We start from the raw sequence: 12142 nt of genomic DNA, 5'->3' as shown, positions 1-12142 counted from the left end.
CTTCAGTTTAAAACGTTGGTATCATTAAAGTGAGGAAGTCCTCACCGGTTAGTCTCTCCACATTGTCAATCCACTGATTCTTCATGGTGTCAAAATGCTCGTAAGCTGCTTTATTTCCTGGATTCTTCAGCAAAATCCGAGCAGCAGAGGTTACCTGTAGATAAGCATTAGCTCTCATTGAGTTTGACAAGAACAAGCTTCACATTTCTGCATCAGTATGCATACAAAACCACAGTAAACATGCACACCTGTGGCGTCAGCTCCCTGGCGTGTTTCACAGCAGCATGAATCCCTTCAACTGTACTCTTATTCGCTGTTCCTACAGCAGCAGCCTTCTCTGCCGTTGTTCCCAATCGTCCGGCGTGAGTTTCAAAGTTTCCTGCGCGCTCTTCAAAGACCTTTGAAAACATTTAAACAACAACATTAAGAACTTCAAGTGTTACATAAATGAGACTAACGCCTAGAAGCTGCAAGCACGTTTTAAGTTAACACCAACCTCCTGCCTGTTGGGCGCATCAGGAGGAGCAGTTGCAGCCACTGCCAGGAGTTTGATGGGTGTGGTGGTATCGCTAAAAACATCGGATACCTCCTGGGTCATCACCTCTTGCATATGCTGCCTCAGGTCCTGGTAGAAGCAGAGAGTGCTGCATCTAACCACAAGATGGAGCTCTGAACTAATGCTTTTTATTACCTCATCCTTGCTGGATTTTAGATACAGTTTGTACAACTTTTTTCCCCCAAAGCATTTACCAGGCACCTTTTTGATCTTAATATCAAATTGTTTCCATATCAAACAAGAATCTTTTTTATTTAAAATGAATTCGTTTCTGAGAAGTGAAGAGATACCTTGAGGGTGTCCTGCAGTTGTGCTGCAGTGGCTCGTGCATGAGGAGCCTCAGTCTCTCCCCTGCTTGCCATGTCTGCCAATGCTGTCATCAGCGCCTCTGTTCGGTCGCATCGCCCTACCATGTCCTGTCGGTACGGACCTAACAGGCCTCCTGCCAGCCTCTTCCCTTCCCCAACCATCCCTCTGATTGCAGCTTGACCTGTGGAGTCCCAAGAGAGAGAATTTACTTCATGCATAAAGACAATAACACACTCTTTTTGTTGAAATAAAAATTGCAGCAACTAAAACATGCTCTTCTGATTCCTCTGTATGTTGTTGTACATGCTTGAATATTAGCAGTGTTGTAAAATTATTTGTGCCTTTACAGATTTATGTTGTTAACCTGATAATTGATCAAAAAAAAGCAAAGAAACGAAAAACAAATGTTTTTTATTTGTCGATAAGAACCTTTTGAATGGGTTACTGTCAGAGTCCCTTAGAAATCAATTTTAATCCCGTCTAGACAATAAAAAAACATTGTCTTCCTATCTGTCCTGGAATGTCTTTTCTCTGGGGTAGAATAGAGACAAGAAGATATTCTGGCCTAGTTCATGTTGTCAGACAGGTAACCTGTAGGTTATTTGTTGATTTTACAGGTTAAAGAGGAAAAAAGTGAGAAAAAATCTAAAACTGTAGAAATCTTCCCTGAAGAAGAACCTTTAGCATGGTATATTTTAGCTTAAATCTATGTTTTAGTTTTCTTCGATGAATTATGCTGTCAGATGAAATGTAATATTCCAATTACAGTGTTTAATTTTATCTTCCAAGACAGCTTCCAAAAATAAGGTACCTGTGTTCCATTCTAGCATCTCATACTCTGCTACCAAAGGGAAGCATGGGAAAGAGAGGAAACAATCAAAAGACAAGACATGAAGTCAGCATAACAAAGGGTTAAGAAACTGTACTCCTACAAGGTTAACTAATCAATTCAATGAATCATGCATGAGTTGAACCATACTATGAATGACTATTACCTGAGTAAGGTACTTGCCGACATTACATCACTGAATATAAACATCCAACATCTTTCATAACCATGAATTGTGCTCTGTAAACTGTGTTCTCTACCTCTGCTCTGAATTCCCTATCCTCATAGGCTAAACCAAAAAGACAAACATCATTATGGTCGACCGTTCAGCCACGATGCAGCCAAACGTACCTACGCCTCTGTCATCCACCCCAGGATTGTTAACCCAGCGGAGAGCCTGCTCCATTTTGCCCTCCAGCGTAACAGCAGGCTTCGCTGGTCTCATGTTGGCCACGGCCCGGTTGGTTTTAGACTGCAAGTTCAGCAGCGCCGCTCCGATTTGCTTTGCAAGAGCTCGGGCCTCCGGACTGTCACCTTTACCCCTATGATGGTAAAACATATAGTAATTGACTTGCCTGGGGCGAAAAGGAAATTAGCAATATGTAGAGGGAGAAAAAAAGCAGTTATCCAGCCCAAAGACCCACACCTGGTTAATATTTCTCCTCAAACATGTTAGATTGCAATAAAAAGGGAAATACCTCCTGTTTGTAGTTTTTATTTGAAAGTTTGACCTTTATTTTTCTGTTAGAATAGAAAAGTTTAATTAAAATATTTCCCATTTTCTATTTATTAATATGTCCTAATATGTTAACCTTTTTTTTTTATCTATAATTTTTAAGTTTAAAGCAAGACTGTAATATTTCGCCACTAGGGACGCTAGACTGATACGTAATATCCATATTTTTCTATACTGAAAGCAACCGGCCGCACTGCATAAAATATAATTAAGATGGTTAATTTTTTTTATCATAAATGTAAACAGTCTCCCTTTGGGTTTTAGAATCTAACAACAGACCTATTTGGACTAGCAAACTGAAAAGCCAGTGAGTTATTTTTAAACACAAGGCCGCATTTACGGCTCTAGATCAAAGTAAACACAGGTGAGTTTTTGAGAAGTGCAGCCTGCATAAGTGATTGGTTTTTAAGTGCTGTATATTAACCTTGAAATATATCTCTAGTTAAGCTAATAATTGGTTTAAAAGTTACACAGTGCAGCTTTAATAAAAATATGAAGCACAGAATGTACAAATATTTCGCATTTGAATAAAGATAATCTAATAGATAAAATACTTAATAGATTAAGATTTATTCTATGTCCCTGGACAGATAGTTCTAAGAGAATTACAGAAGAATGATGAGTGTGAGTGTGTTGTGTACGGTACACCCTGTTCAAGATTAGAAAAGGCATGATAATACACCAGTGTCTACTGTACAAAGACAGCCACATCTCTTTTTTATAAACTGCTTTATAATTTCTCACCCTGAAGCCACAATACTCTGATTATTATGAGATAATTTTAGTAAACTAACACAAATTATATAGATACTTGAAATATTAATGTAGTTATTTTATTAAGTGGTATTTCCCTTTAAATTCTACCAGGAATACCGAGCATCCCACTTCCTGTCCCACCACAACCCTGTTTCACCACATTTAATCTCAGAAACCTTAATTTTGGAAGGATCGGCATGGTTGACAAGCAACAACACATTTTCCACGTTGACATAAAAGGCCACCTGTTGGTGGCTTGTGGTTGAAGTCTCAGTCTGAAAGAAAAGCCCTAGAGAATTAAACTTTTATCCAAAACTACTGCTTTAGAATGAGTGAAAGTAAAGCGTACTGTTTGCGCAGCTCCATAAGCCGGGCGGTCAGTCCTGCTATCTCATTTACGGAGCGCAAGATGTCGTCCCTCTCCTTTGGGTCTTCACAGGGTTCTGCAATGCGTTTGGCCTCTGCTAGAAGTGCTTGGATGTTCTCCTCTCCCTCAGGACCACCGTTAGGATCAGCCAACCATGCCTGAAAAAAGCAAGAGTATCATATACGATGAAAAATATCGAAACTAATGCAAGCTTAAAAAATATAGATGAGTAAGGACAAAATTTCCATAAAAAAAAAAAAAACACAACAAAAAAATGATTTCTAGGAAGGGGTGTTTGTTTATCTGACCTGTGCAGCATCCAGCCTCCTGGAAATTGCCTGCTTGGCATTGATTAGAGCCTCCAGCCTGCGAGCAGCACTGTCCACTTTGCCAAAGAGCAGATCTAGGCCCTGTAAGCACTGGCCTGCTCGCTGAACACACCCTGGAGTCTGGCCCTGACCCCTGTCAAAATCCATAAACAGTCAACTGAAGCGTGAGCTCAAAATATACAGCTTAAACATCTCGAAGCAGGACGTTTTCCAAACACACTACCTGACACGCATATCTCCGACTTGATCAGTCATCTGCCCCAGTGCCTTGGTGGTTGCCAGTATGTCTTTCCTCTCCTTACCAGCACACAGCTCTCCCACCTTACCAGCTTCATCCAGAATGACACGCAGCGCCACTTCACCAGAGTCCCCTGAGAAGGATAGCGTGCCACAACAGAGGGTTGTTAACATTAAAGAGTCTCAGCTGAGGATCTGTAGTTGAAACCTGTGCTACCTGGCTGTCCCTGCGGGTCTTTGAGCCATCTCTTGGCCTGCGCCATCTTTGATTCGATCAAACCCAGACATCGCTTTAAGGCCTCCATATCCTAAAGGGGTAAAGGAAACGATTATATTAAGCTGTTATTCTATAATATAAACCAGAAGTTTGGTTTTAATGAGCGCATTCTGTATTTTTGTTAATATTACATTAATAAGTGATGTGCTTTTTCAAAATATCTTTGGGTTTAATTTGTTCATGTAGGATAAAGCATACAAGATAATTTCAACAGCTGTTGAAAATATTTTTTAATAAAATAAAATATGGTACAGATTCTGCTTTATGATCTTACACAAATACTGTTTCAAGACCACTAAATATCAAATCATAGTGTACCTTATAGATTTTGCATTACATCAGAGTTTTTTTATAATGGTGTTCAATAATTTGCTAGACATTTTTCCTTTAGCTGTATGTAGCATAGATTACTGTGGAGCCGCCCTCCCCAACTTGGTGCTGTGCACTGCCCAATGTTTAAAGCAAAACTATATTTTTTCCCTTGTTACAAGAACAGCCAACTGAATTAAAATGTCAGTTACTAGCGCTACCACTATAAATAATAATAACAAAAACTATAGAATAAATTATAGAATGAGCTTTCCAAAAAAAGTAAAAAAAAAACAATACCCAATTACCCTAACCACTGGATTTGGTTTCCAAGTTTTAAGATGTTGATGTCAGAATTAGTGTTGAGTTTGAAGCTTTATACAGTACACTTTATACACTGGCTTAGAAAAGATGCAAATTGAATCAGAAGAATGGGTCCGCCAGTATATAGGCAACCGTGTTTTGATAAACAGTGCACCTGTATACTGTAATAATGAATGTAACCATTACAAAATAATTTTATCGTTGAAATGTAATAAGAAGATCTGTTTTTAATTTGAGATGCACTGATCCTATATGTGGCTTGAGTAACAGCTCCAATATTGACTAATTAGCTGGATTATTGATGGTTTTCCTTAGATAGAAAACTGAATAAATTTGAATGTATGATCTGTTTGAATTGTCACTGTAAAGAGCCTTAAGATGACATTTGTTGTGAATTGGAGCTATATAAATAAACTGAATTGAATCACATATGGGAGATCCAATCCAGTGCACTTTACATAGAACTGTTATTTATATCTTTTTGCTGTTGATTGGTTAATAAATAACATACAGTACATTTATAAATGTGTTCATTTGATAACTTTTTTTTAACAATGTTTTTGTCAAGGCTAAAGCCTTTGCTCACATGGCAAGATATATAGTGTGGTTCATTCATTCAAAAGTTGAACCAGATTTGATATCAGCTGTTATGCTCAGCCCAGGTATCGGTATCGGATTGGAAAGGAAACAAATGGATTGCTGCATCTCTATATTTAATAAGTAGAACTCCTAAAATCAAAAATGTCAATGAATTTGCCTTTTAGGTTTTTAATTTGAGTCGGTGGTGGCCGAAGGTGAGGCTCACCTAGATACTAATTTTGACAGTTTATATAGTATAATTATATCACCAACAGCTTTGTGGAAAAAATGTCTAAAAAAACTTATGATAATAATTTGTGAAACAGTAAAAAATATATATATTTTCAGTAGTTTTTAATATTTATTACAAAAGCAACAATTGACTTGATTATTATCAGCTAATCATAAACTAGTAATCAGCTTAAAATTTTAATGCAAAGACATATTGAATAAGGAAATCAAGTAGAGTATAATCCTCCTCATGTATACAAAGAATCACTATTTGACTGCTTTCTATGAGGAAGTCAAAAAGCTTTTTCCAGCTGGGAGGAGAATAAAAGGCTTGAGTGGAACGACTCAATACAGGCCATCTATTATGGATGTGTCTGGACAACAACCAGCTTATTTCTATAACTCATGATCTGGCATACAGATTGCAGTCATCGTGTGCCAGCACTTTCCCCTTGCACTCTGACAGTAAGTGCTTATCACAGCTCAAAGATTGAGTATGCAGTATTTCCACACCAAACATATGACAGACAGACAGAGGGATCATTGTCTGAGGAGGCAGTATGCAGAGAAACATGCAGGGGTTACAGGTTGAACAAGTAGAACAGATCTTCCTTTTACTATCGAGGTAGCAAACCCAAACTGATGCTCTTATCATTTTTACTTTTATCACTTCTACTGTGAGCTCCTTCACACAATGAGCAGCTAAAGCATATACACTATATTGCCAAAAGTATTTGCTCACCTGCCTTGACTCACATATGAGCTTAAGTGACATCCCATTCCTAATCCATAGGGTTCAATATGACGTCGGTCCACCCTTTGCAGCCAGAACAGCTTCAACTCTTCTGGGAAGGCTGTCCACAAGGTTTAGGAGTGTGTTTATGGGAATTTTTGACCATTCTTCCAGAAGCGCATTTGTGAGGTCGCACACTGATGTTGGACGAGAAGGCCTGGCTCTCAGTCTCCGCTCTAATTCATCCCAAAGGTGTTCTATCGGGTTGAGGTCAGGACTCTGTGCAGGCCAGTCAAGTTCATCCACACCAGACTCTGTCATCCATGTCTTTATGGACCTTGCTTTGTGCACTGGTGCACAGTCATGTTGGAAGAGGAAGGGGCCAGCTCCAAACTGTTCCCACAAAGTTGGGAGCATGGAATTGTCCAAAATGTCTTGGTATGCTGAAGCATTCAGAGTTCCTTTCACTGGAACTAAGGGGCCAAGCCCAGCTCCTGAAAAACAACCCCACACCATAATCCCCCCTCCACCAAACTTTACACTTGGCACAATGCAGTCAGACAAGTACCGTTCTCCTGGCAACCGCCAAACCCAGACCCGTCCATCAGATTGCCAGATGGAGAAGCGCGATTCGTCACTCCAGAGAACGCGTCTCCACTGCTCTAGAGTCCAGTGGCGGCGTGCTTTACACCACCGCATCCGACGCTTTGCATTGCACTTGGTGATGTATGGCTTGGATGCAGCTGCTCGACCATGGAAACCCATTCCATGAAGCTCTCTGCGCACTGTTCTTGAGCTAATCTGAAGGCCACATGAAGTTTGGAGGTCTGTAGTGATTGACTCTGCAGAAAGTTGGCGACCTCTTCGCACTATGCGCGTCAGCATCCGCTGACCCCGCTCCGTCAGTTTACATGGCCTACCACTTCGTGGCTGAGTTGCTGTCGTTCCCAAACACTTCCATTTTCTTATAATACAGCTGACAGTTGACTGTGGAATATTTAGGAGCGAGGAAATTTCACGACTGGATTTGTTGCACAGGTGGCATCCTATCACAGTTCCACGCTGGAATTCACTGAGCTCCTGAGAGCGACCCATTCTTTCACAAATGTTTGTAAAAACAGTCTGCATGCCTAGGTGCTTGAATTTATACACCTGTGGCCATGGAAGTGATTGGAACACCTGATTCCAATAATTTGGATGGGTGAGCAAATACTTTTGGCAATATAGTGTATGTGTAAACCACTGTCATCTGTTTTGTGACCATTTAACTCAAATGGACATCTATTGACAAACAGATGTTCATAGATCTATTTACTGTAGTGATGAAGCACTTTACATCACCATGTAACTTATAACTCCACACAAACAGATGAAAATTTTTTTTTTGAGCAAGTGGAGAACAGATATGCAGAATGTAAGTGTGACGACACATTTTTGTGCCGGTCAAATACACAGAAACTCGCACACACCCATAAGCTTGCATGCCGGAACCACAGAGCGGGATAGAAAGAGGCTTACCTTCTATAGGGAGGAAAAGAATGAAGGAGGAAGGTAAAGAAAAAAAAGAAAAAGGAAAAAAGAAAAACAAGGAGTTACAGTAGCAAGCAAAAACAAAAATGAAGACAAAAAGTAAAAGAGTGATTTTTTTTAAGAGAGGCATCTCAAGGGGTGAGAGTGTCAGAGTGTTTGAAGTATAACTTAGTGTCAGAGGTTTGTGAGTATAAAATGAAGTAAACCCTTCTGTTTACATGCCACACATACTTTACCTTGTTAGCCCAGGCATCTTCGTCCCACGTGGTGAGCTGTAAGACTCTGATGATCTCTGTGATTTCAGCGCTCATCTTTTCAAAGGTAAACCTTCTATTCTTCTCAGCCTCTTCGATGCCGGCTCCTCGACTGGTCTTGGTTGCAACAAAAATCTTAATTGCTGAAGACAAAAATTTGAGCTGATTACAAAAGATCCATCCATCCATCCATCCATCCATCCATCCATCCATCCATCCATCCATCCATCCATCCATCCATCCATCCATCCATCCATCCATCCATCCATCCATGGCTTTCCCAGGCCAACCGAGAAACATAGTCCCTCCAGCGTATCCTGGGTCTCTCCCTGGGCCTCCTCCCGGTGGGACATGCCTGGAACACCTCACCAGGGAGACATCCAGGAGGCATCCTTACCAGATGCCTGAGCCACCTCAACTGGCTAATGTCGATGTGGAGGAGCAGCGGCTCTACTCTAAGTCCTCCCCGGATGACTGAGCTCCTCACCCTATCTCTAAGGGTGAGCCCAGACACACAACGGAGAAAACTAATTTCAGCCGCTTGTATCCGGGATCTCGTTCTTTCGGTCATGACCCAAAGCTCATGACCATAGATGAGGGTAGGAACGTAGATCGACTGGTAAATCGAGAGCTTTGCTTTTTGGCTCAGCTCTCTCTTCACCACAGCAGACACAACAGAGGACGCTTCACAGCAGACGCCGCACAAATCTGCCTATCGATCTCCTGCTCCATCTTCCCCTCATTCGTGAACAAGACCCCAAGATACCTAAACTCCTCCACTAGGGGCAGTACATCCTCCCCAAAAGGAGAAGGCACTCTACCCTTTTCTGGCTCAAGACCATGGTCTCCTGTTTGGAGGCACTGATTGGGGGCTTATTAATCAAGAGTTAAAATGCCTGCTAATCTTTTTCATATCTTTCTTTCAACAAACAAAGAGTTTTGCAAATGCTGCAGCAGTCTGAATGTAGCTAAGAACATAACAGCCATGGTAAAATTCCTATAGGAAAAATATTCAGAAAAAAATTTATCATTTCTGGGCATTTTCATTTTAAATTAATCATCAAATATTAGTCAGTGCTGAATATTTATTGTAATATTTATTCTTCTTGGAGAAACTAAATGCTCAAAATCTAAAATACAAAAGTATAACTCAGCTGTTATATAAAGGTTATGTTTTTTCAGCTCCTCCCGAAAAATATAAATTAAAGAAAAATGCATGCAAAACGTGAGAAAACGATATCAGTTCCTTGTTTAATATAGTACAGACAAGAATTTAAAACTACCATACTTTCACCAGTTAGTTCTGTAAAAGCAGAAATGAACAATACTGCTGGACTGGACAAAAATCACTAAAAGACAAACATATTTAGGAGATAATGAAATCTCAAGGCAACTTTGCGATTTCTTTATATAATATAAAAACAATTATTGTTGCTTATATCTTATTGTACATCATTCTATATTTCAAAATTCTACAGCAGAAGCTGAAGTCACTCCTTTTCCTCAATATATACAGTATAACAAACCATAGCTGTATAGTGGGCGATGCTTCCTCACCCTCACAAGCACCTAATGACTGTAATGTAGTGTTACCATGACAACCGCGGGATGCTCAGCAAACTGCATTGTCGTTTGCCCACATAAGTTCACCCGTATGTACCTGAGATGAGAACCGGCAGCAGCTCCTTAATGGTGTTCATGGAGCTGACCAGCATCTGCCGGTGTTCTTGGTGGGTAAGCTCCTGCTGCCGCTCCTCAATCATCTTTGACATCTTGGTCATACCTGGTGAAACACAAAAAACCCCCCACAAAAAAACAGTTGGTTGCAGGCAAATGTTTTTTTTTTACTTTGGATTTGACCCGCCTGATAAACTGATTAACTGGCACATTCAAGCATTGCTCCTTCATGAACCACTGAGCTCGGACAATGTCTGATCCAGTGGAGTGTGAGGACGCCTTTGGCATCACTGTTCTTCCAGCTTATTAAGTCAGAAATTATGGAAATATAATTAACAGGAGGCCTCTGACGATAAATGGTCTGTTATGATCCTCCTGCCAGTGAAACGACTCACTAACAGTATCTTGATGCCAGAGGAGACGGTGGTTAATTAGTTTTTTTTTTCTATATTAACAGATGGAGCTATGACCCAAACAAAAAGTAAAGGTTAATTATTTCATTTGGATGCTCTTATGAAACACTTTAATTACATTCAACCCCATCATGTATCGTTAAGAATAGCAGCAATGTTCTTAATGCAACCGTTTAATACACGGACTTCTGGTAAATTACATAGTAATTTTCCATGGTAAATTATTCTTTTTAAACAACCTAATTTTCCAAGACTTAAAATTTATAATCAAAAAAATTAAGATGCAAGACAATTTCTTTGCTTTTCTCTCTAAAATTATATTTAATAAATGTTTTACCTGAATATAATGTATGTGATTGTGAATGTATTCAACGCCCCTGAACGTTTGTTTTCAAAGGTTGTAATTTTATGTTAAGGACCAACAGAGAGCAGTGACAATGTTTTACTTTTAGATTAAAGATGGATGATTTAATTTTTTTTTTCTTTCAAATGATAATGAATGATGAGACTTGTATATGTTGACTCTGGAGTATTTTAAATCCACCTATTGTTGCAGTTTTATCTGTTGATTTTTCCCACCAGCTTTCCTCATGTCAAAGGAGACTTTTAGCAAGTCTTATTATGGCTTTCTTTATATAAGGGGTTTTTCTGCAAGTCTTTAATAAAGAAAAAACATAAGGCGAGCACGAATAACAGACGTGTTGACAGATTCTCTCTGAATCTCTGCTGCTCCTTTCAGAGCTATTTCTCTGATTACCGCTCTCTTAACTTGGCCTCATAGTTCAGGTGGACAGCCATGTCTTAGAAGGTTTGTAGTACACATTTTTTATTTATAAATTTTTTTGCTTTCAGGGGGATCAAATTAAATATAATGTATGCCACACTTTTCTGTTTTTGTATATTTAATTTTTGCAGCTTAAGGGGAAATGAAAATTGCTTAGTTGAAGTAAATTTAAATGAAAAACTGAGAAAAAGGTTTGTCACAAAGAAGTTTTTTTCTGTTATTTTTATTTGGGTTAGCCACACTGCAAAAGAGATTTTTTTTTTTCTTTAAATGATGTTATTTTACTGACCTGGTCCAAGATTTTTTGTGTAAGTAATGAGGTCTTCCATGGTCTCCACCACTTCAGCTACTGACAGATACTCAAGGATACCTTTACACACTCGGATTATCTTACGCACCTGCAAAGAAACAACGTCATAACCTGAGATAGTTTAAAGAACAAATTAATAAGTGCTTTCTTTCATAAGCAGAACAGCTACATTCATTCTGTAAACTTTTTTAGCCCCTTGTTGTTTCTGTGGGGCCTTTGTGTGTGCGCCTGCAGTCTTGTGATATTCATCTTGTGACTGAGAAAAAACTGCTCCTCCGAAAATGAGGCTGGTGATGAGACTTGGTGATCTTAATCACGTGCCCAATGTGATTTCACTTATGGAGCTTCCATCAAAACTTCATGCAGACACACAGATGGCCACACACAGACATACACATACTGACATCCTGAGTTATAGAGGTCATTTGATCTCTGTGATTAGATCTAGCTGCATTTGAGCCGCCATTACAGCCCCAATAGTTCTTCCTTCCTCTGTACGAGTGCTAAATAAAGCTTTAATTCCCTGAAAGAGACCAAACCATGGTCTGCGGAGATGCTGAGTATTATAGACACTAATGCACACTTGTGTAATAGGTAAATAC

The 12142-nt window shown here is 39.5% G+C and overlaps 1 protein-coding gene across 7 annotated transcripts in view; it reads right to left on the bottom strand.

The window, feature by feature from the left end:
- The window catches only part of LOC119790646 (vinculin-like), a 32133-nt gene that overhangs the window by 10119 nt on the left and 9872 nt on the right, over positions 1-12142 (bottom strand). For 2 of the 7 annotated variants that reach the window (XM_038296264.1, XM_038296260.1), the window contains exons 4-17: positions 11520-11628; positions 10017-10139; positions 8339-8499; positions 8091-8093; positions 4337-4427; positions 4106-4253; positions 3862-4015; positions 3536-3711; positions 2046-2236; positions 1677-1706; positions 847-1046; positions 497-625; positions 249-398; positions 46-154 (exon numbers count right to left, since the gene is read on the bottom strand). In XM_038296264.1, coding sequence (XP_038152192.1) covers positions 46-154; positions 249-398; positions 497-625; positions 847-1046; positions 1677-1706; positions 2046-2236; positions 3536-3711; positions 3862-4015; positions 4106-4253; positions 4337-4427; positions 8091-8093; positions 8339-8499; positions 10017-10139; positions 11520-11628 — 1774 coding nt within the window. The remainder of the gene's footprint in view (positions 1-45; positions 155-248; positions 399-496; positions 626-846; positions 1047-1676; positions 1707-2045; positions 2237-3535; positions 3712-3861; positions 4016-4105; positions 4254-4336; positions 4428-8090; positions 8094-8338; positions 8500-10016; positions 10140-11519; positions 11629-12142) is intronic. The other 5 variants (XM_038296262.1, XM_038296266.1, XM_038296263.1 and 2 more) reach the window with 3 other exon arrangements.

Source organism: Cyprinodon tularosa, unplaced genomic scaffold (genome assembly GCF_016077235.1).
Source record: "Cyprinodon tularosa strain WSP-4 unplaced genomic scaffold, ASM1607723v1 ctg37, whole genome shotgun sequence".
Taxonomy (NCBI): domain Eukaryota; kingdom Metazoa; phylum Chordata; class Actinopteri; order Cyprinodontiformes; family Cyprinodontidae; genus Cyprinodon; species Cyprinodon tularosa.
This window is presented reverse-complemented; position numbering and strand designations above follow the sequence as displayed.